Below are 21,934 nucleotides of genomic sequence, written 5' to 3'. Positions count from 1 at the left end.
ATATCCTGATCTGTATGGCAACTTGGGAGTATGGAAGAATTTATCAAACTATACATTTAACACTTATATGGTATTCTTTTTTCTTTCTTTAGGTGTGGTAGATTGAACCCAGAGTATCATGCATGCCAAATACATACTCTACCACTGAGTATTCCCCAACCTTTATGTGATATCTTTTTTTAAGTAAATAGATATTATTATCCTTCATTCAAGATCTTTTTCAAGTTGTAGTTCTTTATGAAGCCTTCCCAGAATAATCTGTTAGTCAGATTTCTGTTGCTGTGACAAAACACCTGGGATAAACAAGTTAAAAGGAGAAAAGATTTATTTTGGCTCAAGATTTCAGTCTAATGGTTGCTTGGACCTATTGCCATTGGGTCCATGATAAGGAAGATAATCATGACAGACACATGTGGCAGATATAACCTGTTCACGTTGCAGTAGCCTAGGAAGCAGAGAAAAACAGGAAGGGGCCAGGGTCCCAACATCCCCTTGAAGGGCACATCCATAATGACCTAATTTCCTCCCATGAGGACCCATCTCCTAAAGATCCCACCACCTCCTAATAATGAACAGGCTGGAGACCAAACTTTTAGCATATGGGCCTTTGGGGGATGTTTCAAACCCAAACCACAACACTTCCCTTACCAGCTTGTGGGAGGCCAACCTTACCGGTGACTGAGTTACACTCCCCAGCTGGGTGCTGAGGCGCTCAGTCACAGAAATGGATGTGTCTTGCTGCAGCCCCATGGGTGAAGCTATGCTCACCTGTTCCTTTGTAATATAACCCCTTGCCCTGTTTAGGATAGAATCTTCCATGGAAGTGCCTTGTATGTGTCCCCTCCTCTTACTGTGCCCTTGGGTGTGGCCTACCCAGGTGTCAATCAACCTGCTGACAGTGGACATCATGAAGATAGACTCAGCCCCCTGAAACCTGACCCCTTGCCTCATTTGAATAGCTTCTCCTCAATAAAAGGGGTCAGCGCGTGCTCTCTCTCTCTCTCTCTTTCTGCGGACCCTTAAGGTCAGAGGAGCCGTCACAGCAACCCCAAAGATAAAGGTATTTGTGTCTCTTGTGTGGTTATTTTGTGCAGCCCAGTTTGCCCAGTTTAACTAGAGTGACCCCTGAGCCTTTTAGTCGCGAGAACAGAAACCCCACACCAGCTGCTGCCATTCTGCCCTTTGAAACTGTAGCAGATTGGTTAGCCTCAGTTTTGCCCTTGTTTACTATATATGCAAGCTCCTTAAAGGGAATTAATTCCTTTGTAGACACTATGAACCCCACAGCCTCTCGAATTGACCTAAGTACCTATCAGGCACTTAATAAATATCTTTACATCAACTGACCATTTACAAGAAGTATAAATTAGTGGGGCAAGCTTTGAGGACAGGTGCTAAGGATGTTTTCCATCATTCTTTCTTTTCCTTCCCATGGGAAAGAATGAGAAGATATTTGAGGTATTAATTAATGAATCAATGAAGCCAATGGCAAACCAAGAGTCCTGTTAATAAACATTTTTTAAAAATTTGAAAAGATATCCTTCTTCCCAAAGGTAAAAGTCTATGTAGAAATAAATCTGCTCTCTCCAGGGAGGAAAAGGGGAAATACTGGGGAATGATACTAGCCAAATTATCTTGTTATACTGTGTGCATGTACAATTACATTACAACAAATTCCACCATTATGGTCAACTATAATGCACCAATAAAAAATAAGTGGAAAAAATCTGATCCTTCTAGGAATCTATGAGTATCCCCACCCTTGGTCAGGCCCTCCAGAAAACCTTCTTCCTATGGGGAAATTAAACTTGAGGAAGTAAGCTCAAAGAAATACCAGAAAACTATACTCCACCCAGAGACAGCAACTTGAGCACAGAAGGGCTACTTAATGTGATCTGTCTATGGAGCCCAGGTAAAGGGTTAAACTTGGAGATGCTCTGAATACACATTTTTAGCTAAATGCTGAAAGAATAAATATTAAAGTCAATATTTAGCTGGGTGCAGTGGCACACACCTGTAATCCCAGCAGCTCCGGAGGCTGAGGCAGGAGGATCATGAATTCAAAGCCAGCCACAACAACTTAGCAATTCCCTAAGCAACTCAGGGAGACCCTGTCTCTAAATAAAATATAAAAAAGGACTGGGGATGTGGCTCAGTGGTTAATAAAAATAAAGCCAGCATTTGACTAAAACAATCTATCACCAACACAGAATAAATTTCTGGAATACAAGAATAAATTTGAAGTCTCATTAAAAATTGTATTACTCTTATAGTTCAAACATTTAAAAATGTTAAAAGACCAACCATGGAAGTTTGACATAAACTAGCCATTGATACTGAAGGAACAATGAGAGCTGCTGGGTTGGTTGCTCCTGTCGTCTCTATAGTGAACATTTATATTACATGTTTATATTTACATTACATTATATCTGTATTTATATGTTTGTATTTATGTTACATTTATATTACATTAATTTCAACCAAGGATGAAGGAGGGTAAAATTTCATTTTTCCCAAATGACAATCCTTATTTTAGTTATGCTAATTATAATGACAATAATGTAGACAAACATCTGATACTTGATCATTCAAAGTATGTAAAAACTAGAATACTGAAATAGGCATTTGGTAACTTAACCCTCTAAAGAACAAGGCCAAGGCCAAATTTCAGGGCATCCATAGATACAGTACGATGAAGACTGGCTACATTCTACTTTTTCTAAGAGCAAAACAAAGATATAGATTTATATGAAGCAGGAAATTAAATTTTACTAAAAAAAAAAAAAAGAAGAAGAAGAAGAAGAGGGGGTAATAACTCCCAACCTATCAACCACCAAATATCCTGTTGCCCTTCCCTCAAAATAATCAAGACAATGGTGGAGCCAAGGAATTGTTAAAACCAAGTCTTCACCTTCAAAGAACTCCCAGTCTTACTGGAAAGACAAATTATCAGCTCACAAAGTTACCTTAAATTACCTTATATATCAAGTTAATAATCAAGAATGGAAAGCACCCATGTGATTTAACATAGAAAAAGAAGCACACCTCTATGCCGGGCACAGTGGACTGTAATCCCAGAGGTGGAGGAGGCTGAGAGAGGAGGATTAAGAGTGTAAAGCCCCAGGGCTGGGGCTATAGCTCATTGGTAGAACACCCGCCTCGAACTTGTGAGGCACTAGGTTCAACCCTCAGCACCACATAAAAATAAAGATATTGTGTCCAACTACAATTAAAAAAAAAAAAAACAAAGAGTGCAAAGACCCAGCCAAAGTGAAGCGCTAAGCAACTCAGTGAGACCCTGTCTCTAAATAAAATACAAAATAGGGCTGGGGATGTGGTTCAGTGGTTGAGTGCCCAGTACAAAAAAAAAAAAAAAAAACAGCAGCAAGCACTCCTCTAGAGTTGGCAAAACAAAAACTGACCAGTGACTCTCAACCTCAGGGCTGGAAACCTCCATATCTTCAACTCCATACTCCAATCAAGAACCTTGGTAAGAAGCTGAACCAGGTGAACCAATCCAGAGCCTACACTCTTTTTTTTTTTTTAATCAATATTTTCTTTATTTATTTTTTTTAATTTTAATATTTATTTTTAATATTTGGCGGACACATCTTTGTCTGTATGTGGTGCTGAGGATCGAACCCGGGCCGCACGCATGCCAGGCGAGTGTTCTACCGCTTGAGCCACATCCCCAGCCCAGAGCCTACACTCTTAAACTTCACACAGTTCTCCACTATGTTCAAACCTCACACAGACATCTATTTTATTTGATTTTGGGAGAAATGGAATATGCTGGGGATGGAATTCAGGGCCAGCTACAACTTAGCGATGCCCTAAGCAACTCAGCGAGACCCTGTCTCTAAATATTAAAAAGGACTAGAGATGTGGCTTAGTGGTTAAGCACCCCTGGGTTCAATCCTCAATACCAAAAAATAAATAAAAATAAAGTCAGTATTTGACTAAAGCAATCTATCACCAACACAGATGCCAAGGACCCAGTCTACCCCTGAGCTATATCCCAGCCCTGGACAACTACTATTTTTAAACTGTATGAAATAGTATAATCATATGGATAGGTAAATGTTGTGTTCAGCATAGATTGTTTTCTTAATCAACAGACACAAAAAGTACCAAGAAATTATGTATTTAAAAATTTTTGACAGTACATTTTTTATACAAATTATTAATAATGCACCACAAAAAAAATGTTCTTTTAGGTTGGGTGGTAGATTCCCAAGTTTCATTTTGTAGTATGTTATATGACATGTGTGAGTTTATTCACACACATTCATCTTCAATTATTTTGAATGATTCAAATACTATATAATTTTTTTTAAATATATAAGTGCATTGGCAGTCTAAGGCCAAAAATATCAACAGTAAAAAAACAAGAGATCTTCATGTGAGAAGGACAGACTTAGAATTATGGAAATATCCAAGTGAGCGCAGAGAGGTTCATTTTGCAATAACAAAGCTGCTAACCCTAGCCGCAGTCACCCTGAGAGTACAGAGGATGACAAAAAGTGTACCCTTTGAGTTGGGGGCTCAGCGTAGAGCACTTGCTTAGCATACACAAGGTCCTAGGTTTGATCCCCAATACTGAAAAGGGAGGGAAAAAGTGTGCTTCCTGCCTCTTGTAAAACAGGGAAAATTTTGGAAATATTTTGAGTAATATCAGTAAACATTTTTAATGAAAATATTAATTTAAATGAGCTGAACAGGGGCTGGGGTTGTGGCTCAGCGATATAGCACTCGCCTAAAAGAACAAAGCCCTGGGTTCAATCCTCAGCATCACATTAAAAATAAATAAATAAAATAAAGGTGTTGTGTCCAACTACAACTAAAAAATAAATATTAAAAAATAAATAAATAAATGAGCTGGAGAAGGGGTGAGGAGAAAGAGAACTGGAAATAAAATACCTGTACAGTTTCCACAATGGAATATGAAAGTTTTACGATGAAAAAAGTGTAACATAACGAGGAAAAATTCTACAATTAATAAAGTCTCACTCTAGCATTGAAGACCCCAGTGCCTATAGCTCCCTCATTACACCTACACTGCATGGAGGCGGAGCCTGCTCACTGGAAACCTTGCCCTCATGTCCTTGCACCCCACCTTCCCTCTCCTACTGACCTCTTTCCTCCTCAGTCCTTTGTCCTCACCGTCTAAGCACATCACATTACAATATTGCTCATTTTTTACTATCCCCCACCGTGGAGGCAACCACTGTGCTAGATACAAAATATACTTTCCCTTTCAATCATCAAATAACCCTATTTAAGGTTCTGATCTCCCTTTTAGATAACAAATTAAGAGGCTAAGGGTTGTGGCCCAGTGGTAGAGTGCTTGCCTAGCATACACCAGGCACTGGGTTCAATCCTCAGCACCACATAAATGTAAAATAAAGATATTGTGTCCACCTAAAACTTAAGAATAAATATTAAAAAAAAAAAGAAATTAAGGCTTGAAGTAATCTGCCCCAATTTAAACAGCTGACACTTGTGATCCAGCTCTTTCTTTACTTTAAACCACATGCCCTTTCCACCATGTTATTTATTTATTTATTTTGTGCCAGAGATTAAACCTAGACACTTAACAACTCATAGCCACATCTCCAGCCCTTTTTATTTTTAAGAGAAGGTTAGCTAACTTGTTTAGGGCCTAAATCGCTGAGGCTGGCTTTGAATTTATAATCCTCCTGCCTCAGCCTCCCTGAGTAGCCTGTATTACAGGTGTGCACCAACATGCCCCGCATCCTTTATGTTATTAAGCATGTTTATGCAATGACTAAGCACATCCTAAGTAATAAATTAGTATGTGCTGGATGGACTAAAAGGAGCTAGACATGCTGTCTGCTCCCAATGAAGAAACAGACCAGAAAAGTATTGCTCTAAAGATTAATTCTTCTATCCCAATTTGTCTGTGGGATAGTACCCAAGGGCCCTAGCTAACTCCTACACACACAAAATCAGCAGGTACACATTAACAGCAGTCAACATTAACAGCCCTGGGCAAGACAGTATCCACTATCCTGTCTCCTGGAAGCTTGGTGGGCCTTGGTACTGCTGTTTTTGCAAAAAAAAAAAAAATATATATATTTTTTTTTTTTAAATATTTTTTGTAGTTGGACACAATATCTTTATTTTTTATTTATTTTTATGTGGTGCTGAGAATTGAACCCAGCATCTCACACGTGCTAGGCGAGCACTCTACGGCTGAACCACAACCCCAGCCCCACAAAAAAATAGATTTAACCCCTACAGAGGCAACGCCCCATATCCTCTGAGGGTATTTCTAGTCATCTGAGACATTTCTTAGTTATGACTCAATTGGGTAAGACTAAATTGCTAGAAAGAACAGTTTTATTAAGTTATCAAATTATGATACTAAAATTTCATCTATAATAACTTTCACTTAGCTACCTACCTATGATTGTTTGCGACCACTGCGGTGACAAGAAAGTATGGAGTGACCAAATATTGGAATAAAAATTCATGGAGTCAATAACCCTTTGCTACCACTCTGGCCTGGATCGGCCAGGTCTGGAACCCCCGCACTCATCAGACTCTATGCTAAACTAGGGTTAGGAGCAGAGCAAAATCAGAACCCTCTCTAGATAGATCTTTTGGTCAAACCAAAATTGTATAAGTAACTAGGCACTGCAAATAGTTTTGACCCAACACACACACTCTGAACTCCACAGTCACTCCATAAATACCTGGGAACCAGATAATGAGAAGAAAATATTCCTTCCTATGCACCTTTTACTAAAATGGAATAGCTTCTTTCTTGAGTTGAAACCATTTTGGTTTTAGTATTAACAAAACCGGCCGTTTTAACGAGGTCGGGAAGGTTCCTTTAATAAGTGCCCCATATAAGAGTCCTTAGCTCAACTGGTCATTTCTTGCAAATCCACTGCTCTTAACATTCTGAAGAGGTGAAAACTGCACATCTTCTGGCCATGCCTGGGTCTTTCAGGCTCTGGGGAGAACAGGACTGTTTCCCTATTCTATGCATCCGGGTAACCGCTGTCCAGGCCCACCCCGCCACCCACCTTGATCCCTTTTTCTGACACTCCTGAAGTGTCTACGCCTGGGTAAAGACAACGAGACCACGCCACCATATCTGCTGTCCCGGACCAGGAGGTGGGCAAGCGCCACTCACATCCGGCCGCGCGGCTCTATCAAACAGCACCGCATGGCGGGCCGCAGTGCACGGGACGGGTCGGGGGCGACTTGCAGGCCGGGACTTGAGAGTGATGTCTAAGGACGAGAAAGATCTGGAAGAATCCAGCTAAATCAGGAACGGGGCAGGGAGGACCTGAGCAGAGCTCTGGGAGGAAGGACTGGTCCCCGGAATCCCAAGAGGGTCCCGGGAGTGGGCAGTAGGCAGCCAACAGGAGGAATGTACCAGAGGGTAAAAAAAATCCTAAGCTCCCTTACCAACAAGAGCCCGAACCGGCTCCGCAGCCGGCGTCTCTAGAAAGTTCTCTGCTCCAACCCCTCAGTCGCCCGCTAGCGCAGCGGCTCCTCCCAGCCCCTCCCCCTGGGCGGGTGGGACCAATCGCTCCCCCCGGCCGCCGTATGCCCGCCCCCTCCACACCCGCCCGTCTCTGCCGCGGGCTGCGAGCGCGCCGGCAGCCAGAGGTGCGCGAGCCTCCTAGCTAGCCGTACGCAGTGGGCGGCCGCCGCGCAGTCCCTCCGCCGACTCCTGGCACCCAGGCCCGGCGACACAGAGCGCCCGGCTCGCGCCTACCTAGCTCCCACAGCCAACGGCGCGCCGAGCGGCGATGACCGCCGAGGAGATGAAGGCAGCCGAGAGCGGGGCGCAGTCTGCGCCTCTGCCCCTCGAGGGAGTGGACATCAGCCCCAAGCATGACGAAGGCGTGCTTAAGGTGAGAGGCCAGGGCCTGTCGGGGATCGGCCAGGCCCGGAACCCGCGGCCGCAACCCTTCGGCCTTGGCCCTTTGGGTCCGGCAGCCAGTGGCATAGTCTTCCCGGACTGGGCTGCGTTGTTGCGGGTGGCATGAGCGACAGCGCGCTCGGGAGGGGTCGACCTAGTTGCCGAGGGGTCCTTTCGCGGCCCCCTGGGAGCCGGTTGCCCGGGTCGGGCCCCCCAGCCCGCAGCTCTTGGGCCCGGGAGGGGGCCGGGACTGCAGCGCCAACTCCAGCGTGCACGGTGCGGCGGAGAGGGGCGGGGCGGCCGCAGCGCACGCGAGTCGCAGCCAGGGGGCCCAAGCAGCGTGCGCACGGGGCCGGGGCCCGGGCCTGGCCTGCCCCGACACTACCGTGCCCTCGCCCCTTGGCGACCCGCGAGCCGTAGCCGGAAAGTGCCTGGCAGCCTGGGCGGTGGTGCGAGAGCGCGCCCACCCTTCGAGTTAAACATTAACTAGGACGTGAAGCAGCTCTCGGGAGCGGTTTCGTGGTCCAAAGCCCTTTGTGCCACTCGGTTGCCGGGCCTGGCCTCGAGAAAGGTTCTGGCGCTCTCGGGGGCCTCCTTTCCAAATGCCGGGACCTAACGAGGTCACCCGCCCGGCCATGCTGGGCCCCCTCCTTCAGTCCCTGGAAACCAGGAGCGTTGCATGCCGGGATCTGTAGTCTCCTCCCCCCGCACCCCCTGCGCCTTCCAGAGTTAGGGCTTGGGGGTGCGGGGCGGGAAGAAAGAGCTTTGCCTGGAGCCGACTCCTCAGTAACCGCCCCACCACAAATAGCCCGAGGAGCAAGGAGGAGGACATCTTGACCGGGGTCAGGACAACCCGCGGTGGCTCAGAGCAGGTTCTGCTGGCACTCCGGGATGTCGAAATCCTAGCCCGCGTCGTGTGCGCTCTCCCAGCCATTGTTTTCTCCTCCCGGCTTCTCATTTCTCAATTCCGTGTGTGTGTGTGTGTGTGTGTGTGTGTGTGTGTGTGTGGCATATGCGAAGCCAGAGACCTCATGGAGCTTTCACCTGGACCAAAAGGCTTTTGATACTTGCAGCACTTGCTCCAGCTGCTCTCCTGTGAACATGTGGCTTCCTCGTCTCTCTCTCCAGCATCCTGCTGTTTTCTACAAGGTTGATTCCAGAAAGGGTCATTTCCCCTTTTATTCTTCCCTGAGGCTCCTATACATTCTGTCATGGAAGAGTTCTCACAGAAAGTATATACACACACCAGGTGGCCTGTGGGGGTCACCCTTTTAAATTCTAAAGAGAGTGCAGTACCCTGTATGTCTCTGATCCTGAAATAAAGGACTCAGTTAAAGTCTGAGTCAGGAAAACCCGTATCCCAAGTCAGAGTTTAAGGCTCATGGACAGCTTCAGTGCTTATTTGTAAACTTTTTCTTTTGCCCATTTTGAACTGTTCTGTTCTCTCCGTTATTCATATACCTCTTCTCCTCTATCCAAACCAGACTCTATTCTAATGACCCCTGGCATTCAAGAGGAATGAGGAAATGCAGCATAAAGACTACCCCCTTTGCTGCTGATAACTAACTTTATTCAACTGTTTATTGATTTTATCTTCCAGCAATTCTGGGAGATTGTCATCACTGCTTTACAGTCAGGGTCTAGAGAGTTTAGTGACTTTAACTGCAATCATAAACAAAAACTTGAACTCTGGTCTTTTGAAAGATGGGGGGTTAACTGACTCCTAGCCAAACTGCTAGTATTAGAATCATAGGAGAGGGCTGGGGTTGTGGCTCAGCGGCAGCTAGCACTTGGGAGGCTCTGGTTTGATCCTCAGCACCACATAAAAATAATTAAAATAAAGATGTTGCGTCCAACTACAACTAAAAAATAAGTTTTTGTGGGTTTTTTTTTTTGTTTTTTTTTTTGTTTTGTTTTTTTGTTGTTGTTTTTTAAGAATCATAGGAGAATTACCTTGAATCTGCTTACAAGGAGGCTGGGAAGGGCAAACACAAAAGAGTCCTATTATGTTTCTCTTGGAAACTTGCAGGTAATTTGGGGCCCCTATCTGCTCCCATCCCTGAGGTACTCACTTTCTCCTTCCTCCTAGGTCATCAAGCGAGAGGGTACAGGCACAGAGATGCCCATGATTGGGGACCGAGTCACAGTCCACTACACTGGCTGGCTATTAGATGGCACAAAGTTTGACTCCAGTCTGGACCGCAAGGACAAGTTCTCCTTTGATCTGGGAAAAGGTAGGCATGGTTATTGAGCTGATAGGGTAGACTTTAAGATGGATAGAAGCTGTTACAAGCAGAAACTCTTCTCCAAATCATTCTTGAGGGGTTGTTAATCACAATCTGTTACCCATCCTGTTGTTTTGGGGTTTTCTTGTTTGTTTCTTTCTTTGTTTTTTTAATTCTAGAGGGTTCTGAGACCTGACAGCACTTGATGCAAACTTCTTATCACCTAGTTTTGTCTAAAGGGTGTCCAGCTTCTCTTGGGTGCAGTGATTAATTCTCTTTTGGGGGTACTGTTTGACCCTAGAGTCCTACTCCTCCTAAGAGGTGCTGTTTGCCTCTACCTGCAGGGGAGGTCATCAAGGCTTGGGATGTTGCTGTAGCGACCATGAAGGTGGGGGAAGTGTGCCACATCACCTGCAAACCAGAATATGCTTATGGTTCAGCGGGCAGCCCTCCAAAGATCCCCCCCAATGCCACGCTTGTGTTTGAGGTGAGTGTCCGGCCACAGAAATCCAGGCAAATGGCCAGGCCTTATATCAGCCCAGTGCCTGGCTGCCCTCCAGCCCTTCCTGCCTCTTGGAGACAATGTAGCCAAGGCTGAGGGCCTGGCCTTAGGAGGAGAAATAGAGAGGTCAGCTGGCTCTGTTGCTGCCAGAAAGTGGTCAGTGACGGAGGCTTTGAGTTGGAAGAGGGGTGCATAGAGCTCTTCCGGACTGGAAGCAGGGTTTTTGGTTGAGACTTTCTTACTGAAAGGGCTCAGAAGAGCAGAAGGTATTCTCAGTTATGAAACACAATTCAGGATATTGGTACTATAGGGCTTTCGACTGAAAGCCTATTAAGTTGGGCTGAGGAAGGGCTTCCCAGAGGAGACAGAACTGACGCTGTTGACTCTGAAAATGTCAAGCCAACTAACATTGGGGAACACTCTGAAGACTACTGAGAAATGGAAGGTCACGTCTGACACCTGCCAGGTTAGGCTTCTTGTGTCCTTGTTAGGTGAAGCAGGATAGGAAATGAATTGCTTTCCTGAAATCTGTGTGGAATGCCTGCCTCTGCCAAAGGAGAGATCAGGGCAGCTCTCAAAAACTTGGCAGAAGTACCGCTGTATCCACTCTTGGTTACTACTTGATTGCCCCTGTGGTGAGATCTCGTATGGCAATTATACTTCTTTCTCATCTTTTGGACGAGAAGGAAATTATATTTCCCTGTGGCAATGAGTTAGTGCAGGAAGGTTTTGGTCAGCTTAAATCTTTTTTTTATTTTTTAATGACAGAAAATATTTTGGCAGAATATACATACATAATTACCTTATGTCTTATTTCCATAGGTTGAGCTGTTTGAATTCAAGGGAGAAGATCTGACCGAAGATGAAGATGGTGGAATCATCCGTAGAATACGGACTCGGGGTGAAGGCTATGCCCGGCCCAATGAGGGCGCCATTGTGGAGGGTGAGTCAATATAGTCTGTTTATATAAAAAGCCCAGACTAGGTAAATCTATAGAGACAGAAAGTGGGTTTTTAACAGAGAATTGCCCACTGTGCCCATGGAGGTCCATTACCTGTTGCAGTCTGAAGATGATATGATGACTAGGACCAGTGCTTTAAAAATAATGTCTGGAGGTGTATACTCCATGCACTGCATCCTAAATTGGGGTGAATGGGTCAATATAGTCTTGATATGTTGGTCTGGGTTGTTTTAAGCAAGTGACTTCCTTTTCTGAGCCTGTTGTCTTATCCATAAAATGAGGGGTTGGGCCATACTTTTTTAACTTCTCTCTAGGTTCAAGAATATGACAGGTATCTTGGGGGCAAGAAGTGATGGGGATATGTAGGAAAGCTGGTGGTATCCTTCCTCGGTGCTTAGTCCTATCACACCCTGGTAATTGCCTCTTTTTCATGCCAGTCACACTGGAAGGGTACCACCAGGACCAGCTCTTTGACCAGCGGGAGCTCCGCTTTGAGATTGGTGAGGGGGAAAGTCTTGATCTGCCCTGTGGGCTGGAGAAGGCCATTCAACGCATGGAGAAAGGAGAACATTCCATTGTGTACCTCAAGTCCAGGTGAGGCATGGATACTTTGTAGAGCAGGTGGGCAAACAAAATTCAGAGACCTGAAGGACCATGGTTAAATTGGCAGTTTGTGTCTTCTTCCCTTTCTGTGTTCACTGCAACTCTAGGAACACTAAACATGTAGGCCATTATAACCTTTTCATTAAATTTGGAAGTGTGGCCACAGTTGTCTGTTGTCCTTTCTCTGCCAGCATCAAGATTTTCATCTCCCATTAATTGATTTAATTATTAATACCATTTATTTAGAACATAGCTTCTCTGTCCCAGAGACTGCTAGAAATTCCTAGGGGTGCAAAGACTAGTAGACTGTCGTTCTTGCCTTTTAGTGACCCTCCTGTCGATGTACCATTTAAATTAGTAATCATACTTGCACAAGTTTTGAGAAGACTAGAAACAACTGGAGGACCACCTAATAGTATGTATAATGAGGTTAGGAAAGATTTTGTCAAACGTGAAACATTTGAACCAAGTCTCAAGAGATGAGCAGGTACTTTTCAAGAAATGACCAAAAAGCCCTTGAAGCCTAGAGCAGGTGAAGCCTACCAGATGACCCATAGACTTTTGCACCCCTACAGCTATGCTTTTGGCAGTGCTGGGAAGGAAAAGTTCCAGATTCCACCATATGCAGAGCTGAGATATGAAATACACCTCAAGAGTTTTGAGAAGGTGAGTTTGCTCACAACCTTGGGGAATCAGATCCACCCTAACAGTGACTTTGGGGAAGCTGACCATTCCTCTCCCCTGGGCAGGCCAAGGAGTCTTGGGAGATGAATTCTGAGGAGAAACTGGAACAGAGCACCATAGTGAAGGAGCGGGGCACTGTGTACTTCAAGGTGAGATGACAGTCATACTTCATGAGATAACCCTAGGGAGGGCTGCTCTGGACCCACCCTTCCCCTGATGACCGAAGTGGACAGGTTAGCACCTGCAGTTGTCACCTAGTATATCTGAGTCTGTTGGTCTTGAGAGGGAGAGCGGGAGAAAGCAGGAATTTTGTACCCATGGGTCACTGATGTCTATTGGGCCTGTGCTGGGTGCTTTAAGCCTCCCTCCCATTCTAGGAAGGCAAGTACAAGCAAGCCTTAATACAGTACAAGAAGATTATATCCTGGCTGGAATACGAGTCAAGTTTTTCCAATGAGGAAGTACAGAAGGCACAGGCCCTTCGACTGGCCTCCCACCTCAACCTGGCCATGTGTCATCTGAAACTGCAGGCCTTCTCAGCTGCCATTGAAAGCTGTAACAAGGTGAGGTAGCATTCATGGCAGGCCTGGGCAAGCTCCAGCATACCTGAAATTTATCCGCAGTGACCTGGTTAGGAGTATGGGATACGTCACTTGGGTGCTCTGAAATCACAGGCCCAGAGGCATTGAATACAAGTTGCAAGCACTTTGGCTTTAGTGGTAAGAGGCAATTGGCACAGAAGAAGGCGGGAGCACTAAAGAGTTATTTCTCACTGTGGTTCTTAGCCTCTCCCTCCTACTTGCCTTCTTTATTCTTTAAAAAAAAAAGAAAATGTCAAAGGCCTTTTCTTTCTTTCATCCAAAGACCTGCCATCTTCCTTTTCTTTCCCTTGGGCTATAAATGAGTTTCTTCCTAGTTCTGAATCATTATTCTTTCTGAGGTAGCACCAGCTGTTCATCCTTTTCATCCTGTTGGAAACCAGCCTTAGCCGGATGAGTTGTAGCACCTAAATCTTACTGTGTTGCTTTCCTATCTGCACCTGTAGGCCCTGGAACTGGACAGCAACAATGAGAAAGGCCTCTTCCGCCGGGGGGAGGCCCACCTGGCTGTGAATGACTTTGACCTGGCACGGGCTGACTTCCAGAAGGTCCTACAGCTCTACCCCAACAACAAAGCCGCCAAGACCCAGCTGGCTGTGTGCCAGCAGCGGATCCGCAAGCAACTTGCCCGAGAGAAAAAGCTCTATGCCAACATGTTTGAGAGGCTAGCAGAGGAAGAGAGCAAGGTGAGGATCAAAGTGGGAAACAGCTGGAGTGGACCGTAAAAGAGGTATTTCCTTGTCTGTCCTCCTTAATTCATCTGGTATAAGCTCCTTGTGCCTATGGTTGTCTTTGCCAATTCTGGAAACCAGAAGTTGTCCTTTTTCCAGTAGCAGCAAGGAACGTGTGTTCTTTCACGATGAACCTTGTTAATGAAGTCCATTATACTTCTGTGAGCAAGGTTGGAAATCCACTGGCAATCCCTACCAGCCAGGAGCACTTACTCTGAGTATAATTCTGAATTTCTATTCTCTTCTGGGCCTGGACCTCTGAAAAGAGCCACATGCTTTGAGGGGGCTGGGAGTTTTTTGGTGCTGGGGATCAAAACCAATGCTTCAAATTGTGCTAAGCATATACTCTACGACTGAACTGTGAGTGGATTTTTTAATAGAGGTTACATTTATGTAGTTAGATTCAAAGTGCACAAAAAGATAATAGTAAGAAAAAAACCTGCTTCCCCCCAGAAGCAAGTGATCTGATATTCTAAACCAGCATACTCCAGAAATATAATGCAAACATGCTACTTTTATAACTTTTAGTAGCCATGTAAGTATCTAAATTTTTGGAACATTGTAATTTCTTAATGATGTTGCATTTTTGTTGTTTTCTCCTGCTGTTGCCCCACCCCCCAATTTTCAAAATACAATGTATACTCCAGCACAGCCTGTAATCCCAGCAGCTGGAGAGGCTGAGGCAGGAGTGTCACCTATTCAAAAGCCAGCCTCAGGAACTCAAGGACGCGCTAACCAACTCTGTAAAACCCTGTCTCGAGCTGAGGATATAGCTCAGTTAATAGCATGCTTGCCTTGCATGCACAAGGCCCTGGGTTCAGTGTCCAGCACCACCACCACCAAAAAAAGAAAAAAAAAGACCCTGTCTCAAAATACAGAAGGGGCTAAGGATGTGGTTCAGTGGTTGAGCACACACACACACACCCAGGTTCAATCCCTGGTACCAAAAGTAACAACAACAACAAAATAGAGTGTGTATTTTGCACTTAAAACACACTAATGTAGTCCCAGCAACTCAAGAGGCTAAGGCAGAAGGAATTCAAATTCAAGGCCAGCCTAGGCAACTGCAAGGGACCCTATCAAAAAAAAAAAAAAGGATGTGGGTGTGGCTCAGTGGTGGAGTTTCCTTGGATTCAGTCCCAATACCCAAAAAACACACAGTGATTTGATCTAATCACATGTAGTAGAGGCCATCATGATCAGATGAGCATAGTTCTAAACAGTATGAAAATGAACAACCTTTGGCTGGGCTTGTGGCTCAGTGGTAGAGTGCTTGCCTGGATGTGTGAGGTACTGGGTTTGATCCTCACCACCACTTAAAAATAAATAAAGATAATGTGTCCATCTACAACTAAATATATGTATATTAACAAAATGAACTTATAAATTCATAATTTGTACATGTATAAGTATTACCTTTGATAAGACAATTCTGGGATTGTAGTGTTTGTGCAACTCTTAGAAATTGCATGTTTTTTACCTTGGGAATTCAGCTCATTCCTCTATCTTGTCTCTACAGGCCAAGTCAGAAGTAGCTGCAGGAGACCATCCCACTGACACAGAGATGAAGGATGAACAGAAGAACAGTGTGGCAGGGAGCCAATCTCAGGTGGAGACGGAAGCATAGCCTCTCCTCAGCCCTACTCCTACGGCTGCCTGCCTCTCCTGCTCCCTTCCCTACTCCACCCTGTTAGTTTTGTAAAAACTGAAGAATTTTGAGTGAATTAGACCTTTATTTTTCTATCTGGTTGGATGGTGGTTTTGGGGGGAAGGGGAAAAGGAATAGGCTGGGGGGTTGAGATGGGGGATAATTTTAGGTGGCATTGCCCCCCTCTTCCCTTCCCCCATTACATGTGAACATATGTCCATCCACACATATGCATCAGAATGTTAATTTATTTTGCTCCCTCTGTTTGTTGTTAGGTCCATTTCCAAATGGTAGAAGGGGGTGAGTGGTAGGCATGGAGTCTAAAGTGAAACCAGGGTGGAGAGGGAGACTCCTGGGCAGCCGTTTTCCTCATCCTTTCCCTCTCCAGTCCATTTCCAAACAGGCGGCCTCCATGCAGGTGCTAGGGGCATGGAAAAAACCACTGCTGTGCCCATTACCTCTTCTCTGATCCCTTTCTCACCCCACATGGTAAATGGCTAATGATGTCTTCTGGTGTCATGGTGACGACCCTGTCTCCCTTCCTGGTATTTCTTCTCCTCTCAGTTTCCCTTCTTGGCCAGGTTGTGTCCCCAGCCCCCCTCCCCCCAGCCTCTTCTCTGCACATTGCTGAAGGTCCAGGCACGCCTCAAGTCCCACGCTTGAGCAATAAAGTGGAAATAAAACCTGGGTGTCAGGCAACCCTTTGTGTTCAGTTTTGGAGGGTGGGTATTGAGGGTGTGTTGTGGGCAGGGGCAGAATGAAGGGGGGTGGATCACCTTTCTAATTCCCAGTCCAGCTTAAGTGCAGCATGCCATGTAGACAAAGCCATGGGACAGGAAGCAGCCCCACTGTAGGCCTGTGCAGACTGTGGGTTCTCTGCATGCCCTCCCTACAGAAGCCCAGCAGTGCCTCAGGTTTTCTTTTCTGACACTTAAGAGGAAAGTGTAAATTTCTACAAGTCTGGGACCTACTTGTTTGTTCTGAAGTTAGACTTATATTATACCTCACTCTGATCTGGCAGTCATCTTTTTGCTTTCTTGGTTTCTTATCAAGGTCTAAAAACTAGTGTGAAACAGTGGTCATACCCAATTTTATTCTCAACGCTAATATTAAGACAACTTTTTTGCTGCTTTTCTACACTTTAATCCTTGACTTCTACAGCATCTTGGAACTCTAGGAGAAGCCAGGGGGCCACAAGTTGATGATGCCAAGCCAATTCCAGATGATCCTGGCTGTAGTCCAGAGTTGTAAATATGTGTGCCCTTATCTGTCTCCTGTGTGAGTTGTGCAGTACTTTGCAAAGTGATAGGCAGTCTTCCCACCCACTTGCCTGTACATTTCTTCCAGAAGAAATTTGGCCACGTGCACATTGTGGAAAATACATGTGAAAAATATTTCACTGAGTTTTATAAAATGGCTGATGCTGAAGCAAGTCTCCCTTGGTCCTGCCTGCTTGCTTGGTCTAAGACATTCCTATGCTTGAGGTATATGCCTGGGTCTCTCCTCAGCAATTTAGCAAGATGCTGCCTCAAAATAAAAAGGACTTGGGGTGTAGCTCAGTAAAACATCCCTAGTACCAAAGAGGTACTCCTTAGGTCTTGTCCAGCTCTGAATGCTTCTATAGGATTCTAGGAGTTTAAAACTTAACTGTGCTTTTGAAGAAAACTAGAGATAGATAAGCCTTAGTCCTTTGAAGATGTTTTGTTAAAATGATTACATCTTTAAGGCTAAAAATACTACCCCACACAACCTTGTTCTAGGTCATGACTCAAGTTTTCTGAATAGTTGCACCTTCCTCACCAACACTTTTCTTTATTGGAATAAGAAAATCTAGTAGCAACCAGTACTGTTAAATTGATGCAGATTACAAGTGGTCTCACTGGGCCAGGGGTGGACTAAAATGAGGTTTATCTTACCCTACTATAGTCCAAATATCAAAATTCCCTAAGTTTCATCACCAAAGTATTAACAATCTTGCCATCCTATAAATTTGATCTCCTAAGCATCTCCCATCACTACCCCACTCCTCACCTCAAAATCACATGCACCTCTGGCTTGCTCTCCTACAAAAGATTCTTAAGATACCTTGCATTCTCTTGCCCCCCCCCCCCACGCATTTCACACTGCATCCATGTCATGTCCCTTCACCTTCAATGGTATCCCATCATGTTTAGGATTAAGATTAGAATCCTTATGGCCCACAAGGCCTGACCTTGCTTGCTTTGCCAGCTTTGATTTTGGAGGTAAATTGTATATCATTATTTTTTTTTTTTTTTTTTTTTTTTTTTTTGGAGTGAACCTATGGATGCTTACCCATTGAGCCACATTCCCCAGTCCTTTGTTACATTTTTATTTAGAGACAAGATCTCACTAAGTTGCTAAGGGCTTCGCAAACCTATGGATGCTTACCCATTGAGCCACATTCCCCAGTCCTTTGTTACATTTTTATTTAGAGACAAGATCTCACTAAGTTGCTAAGGGCTTCGCTAAATTGATGAAGCTGGCTTTGAACTTGTGATCCTCCTGCCTCAGCCTCCTAAGCAGCAGCTGGGATTACAGGTATATGCCACTATACTCAGCTATGTATTTCAAATGAAGAAAAAATACATGAAAGACCTTTAGGCAGGACCAGGAAAAAGTATTTTTTGAAAAAACCCATTATTTGAAAATAACAGTGATATTTTTCCTTTTTTATATTTTTCAAATTCAGAACAATTCACAATCTTATAACTCAAGCCAAAATGACTGAGCTAAGGGCACTACTGAATAAAGACATTTTCTGGAAATCAGCATTGCTTACTTAGACTCTGCTTCTTCCCCAGTTGTTTGCCAGCCTCAGAAAATGTTTATGCACCAATTATCCCATTGTAAAGTCTAGGAATCCACATTAATTTAGCAAGTGTTAGGCTGTATGCCAATTTAAGAAGCAAAGAATGAAGGGTTCCCAAAATGGTCCTGAGGAGGGATGGTCAAGGAAAAGCAATGTCTTTGTGAACTTCTGTAGCAAAAAAACCTCTTGGTTCAATCCCCAGTGCAATAAATAAAACCAAACAACTATGTGGCATTTGACTACTTAGTGTCATGCAACCACCACTTCTTTTCAAAACATCTTTCTCATCCTTTGTGTGTTTTAAGCCTATTTCCTCAGAACTACTCATCCTTCAATACAGTTTTACATACAACCACTCAAAGAGGTTTTAGCATTCAAAGCTTTCCAGAATTGGTACTTTCCGATAGCACCAAACTCTAGGAAGAGGGTAGTCTGGGTAACAGTACTCAGAGCAGAGCTGGCCAAAGTGTTCTGCCCAATTTATAAGTCAAGTAAGTTTGAGAAATAAGTTCCTGAATTCACTTTATAACTTTTCATAAACTTTATTATGCTAAGGTGCATTACAGAGAAAGGCAACAGTCCTATTGAGTCTCGAAAACATCCAGTTAGGAAGCTGTGGAACCTGCTTCTAGGATGCTGAGTGGTTCTGGGCCTCATGTAGAAAGAACTTTGAAGGTCCTGTTTCTTGGTGCATTGAGCAGGACCAGTCTACTTTTGGAGGATGTCTTAGGTCAGACTCCCACTCTGGTGGAAGTTTCTATTAAAGGCTACTCTGGTTCATAAAGAATATGAATACGCTACCCACACACCTGTATCCATGTCACCTAACTAGGAAGACAAACTAGTTAGCATTTGTTAGGCCAAAAAACATTGAATGTGCTTGGCTTTGACAAGATGGGAGCTAGATAATGCCAATATAAACTCACCAGCCATCCCCTTAGAAGAGTGCCAAGAATAGGGGTGCTCCTTGTGGAGCAGGAATCCATCCACATGGTCCTGCACCCCCTTTCATGTGTTCCACCTACTGTGAAAGTAACAATGCATTTAAAAGTAAATGAGGCAGAGAGAGGCATAGACGTACAAAGTTAACTCATGCCCCAATTCTTGGAGACCCTTTCTCCCTTTCCAACTTTACTTGGCTGACTCTAACCAAAACCAAAAGATATATGGCATCCAAGTAATGATCAAAATGACATGACATTCATGGCAAACAATCTACAAACAAAAACCGCCCCATCATAGACCCAGAACGAGAAACCCAAATAAAGAGCAGAGTATATAGCTCAGTAGTATAGCGCTTGAATAGCATGCACAAGGCCTGGGTTCACTCCCCAGATTGGGGTTGGCCGTGAGGGGAGGCAAGGATGAGGAAGACAGAACTAAGACATTGTGGAGTCAGAGTATGATTTTAGGGAATTGTCAGGCCAGAGTACTGATGGAAGCAGGGTGATCCTTATTTATATTTTGTTCCAAGAATTATTAATATGTTCATTTTACAAATTCACTGAGAAGGCTGAAAAGAGTGGAGAAACAATAAGGTACAACAAAGCACAACACACTTTAAATTTAGAGGTAAATTTTTTTAAATATTTTTTTTAGTTTGTTAATCAACCTTTATTTTATTTATTTATATGTGGTGCTGAGAATTAAACCCAGTGCCTTACACGTGCTAGGCAAGTGCTCTACCACTGAGCCACAATCCCAGCCCTAGAGGTAAATATTTTTAATGGATTTTTGTTTTTCCACTCCTTAAAACCTACAGGCAGAGTGATGTCATAAAATCCCATGGATTTTCCCCCATCAGAGAGCAGCTGGTGTTGTGGCTCAGTGGTAGAGCACTTGCCTAACATGAGGCACTGAGCTCGATCCTCAGCACCACATAAAAATAAAGGTATTGTGTCCATCTACAATAAAAAAAAAAAAAAACCTAATAGTAGTAGAACACAGTAGCCCATGCCTGTATTTTCAGCTACTTGGGAGACTGGGGCAGGAGGATCACAAGTTCAAGGCAACCTGAGCAATATAACAAGACTGTCTCAAAAAAAAATAAATAAATAAAGGCTGGAGATGTAGTTCAGCACCACAAAAACAGCAACTCAATAGGAAAATTATTAGGGTTTGAACTAGGATGAGAGAATAGAGATGTGGTAGAGCATTAGGTGAGACAGCATGCAACCCCTCCCCCTCCATGAATGAGATAATGCATTTAAAACAGCAAGCATACCTCTACACCCAGCTCAGTAGTGGACCTGACACTACCTATAGAACACTACCAGAAACAGGAAGGGGTAACGGTTTAGCCTCAAGTGTATATCTGAAATCCCCAGTATTTGTCTAAACTGCCTCCTGTTTGCTGTTCTCATCTGCTGTTCCTTATCTTACCCAGCTCTGGGATCCATTGAGACTTCTAGGACCATATCTGGTCCTCCCACCCACCCTGGCAAAAAGGTCCTGCCCTCCAGTCTTCTCCCACTATGTTCAGACATAGAAAATAGGCCACCCCTGGTCCAATCACCCCAGGTGAGGTAATATTTTTGCTGACCAAGTGTAAACCAGTCTGGGCTTATAGACTTGAAACCTAAATATGAATTGAGTACCTACAGGATTTCATAAATAATATTTATTGCCCTGATTAATGAGACTCCCCAAAGAAATGCAGGACCAGATTCAAAAGGGAAAGAATCCCAAAGTAGCCACCCACGAAATTAATAATAGGCCCATCTGCACTATAGAGTAAAGCCATGGAGAGACTGGGGGGGGGGGGGACGACTTTGTGCTGGGAAGGCTACAAGGCAGAGGAGGTTCACAATCCCAGCAACGCTCACTTCCTGCAAGGTAGTGAAGCCAGATTTAAAGTTAGGTAGTCAGTGTAGTTAGGTAAATCAGGTCTAATATCGAATAAGATCTAAAATGGAGGCCATGTTGAGAATGAATTCCGGAAGCACAGGACAACTCATGGAATGTTAATGAAGTCCAGGAAAAAGCCCAAGGCCAAAGCCCATCCTAAAGAAGTGTTAATGAACAGCCCCCAGCAAACAGGAAGATAGCCCATCCCAAAGAAGTGTTAATGAACAGCCCCCAGCAAACTTGAAGGTGCTGACTCAGAAGTCCTTCCTGACCAGATTACTTCTTTGGCCCACCTGCGTCCCACCTCTTGGGCCCTCCCACCTACATTCCATCACTGAAAGAAACTATAAAATGGAGAGACAACTGCACTTCCACGGATTCCATCTCTTGGGTCCCCCTTC

The 21,934-nt window shown here is 44.3% G+C and overlaps 1 protein-coding gene across 2 annotated transcripts; it reads left to right on the top strand.

Annotated features, from left to right (window-relative positions):
- Positions 1-7,622: 7,622 nt before the first annotated feature.
- Fkbp4 (FKBP prolyl isomerase 4) lies at positions 7,623-16,555 on the top strand. Of its 2 annotated transcripts, XM_046423382.1 has the most exons (10): positions 7,624-7,895; positions 9,993-10,137; positions 10,473-10,615; positions 11,453-11,573; positions 12,029-12,185; positions 12,770-12,860; positions 12,944-13,027; positions 13,256-13,441; positions 13,924-14,163; positions 15,728-16,555. In XM_046423382.1, the coding sequence occupies exons 1-10, from the start codon at positions 7,791-7,793 to the stop codon at positions 15,833-15,835; spliced, it is 1,380 nt and encodes a 459-aa protein (XP_046279338.1). In that variant the 5' UTR covers positions 7,624-7,790; the 3' UTR covers positions 15,836-16,555. The 2 variants fall into 2 exon arrangements, with proteins under 2 accessions (XP_058428349.1, XP_046279338.1); XM_058572366.1 differs by lacking the exon at positions 13,256-13,441 and having other exon boundaries at positions 7,623-7,895.
- The last annotated feature ends 5,379 nt before the right edge of the window (positions 16,556-21,934 follow it).

The sequence above is a fragment of the Marmota monax genome, unplaced genomic scaffold, assembly GCF_021218885.2.
Source record: "Marmota monax isolate L192 unplaced genomic scaffold, Marmota_monax_Labrador192_F-V1.1 WCK01_AAM20220418_F8-fsc00356, whole genome shotgun sequence".
In the NCBI taxonomy this organism is placed as follows: Eukaryota; Metazoa; Chordata; class Mammalia; order Rodentia; family Sciuridae; genus Marmota; species Marmota monax.
This window is presented reverse-complemented; position numbering and strand designations above follow the sequence as displayed.

Coding starts and splice junctions, on each gene's coding strand:
- Fkbp4 (XM_046423382.1), top strand. CDS start 7,791: ATGACCGCCGAGGAGATGAAGGCAGCCGAGAGCGGGGCGCAGTCTGCG. Junction 10,616..11,452: donor ATGCCACGCTTGTGTTTGAG/GTGAGTGTCCGG, acceptor TTATTTCCATAG/GTTGAGCTGTTTGAATTCAA. Junction 11,574..12,028: donor TGAGGGCGCCATTGTGGAGG/GTGAGTCAATAT, acceptor TTTTCATGCCAG/TCACACTGGAAGGGTACCAC.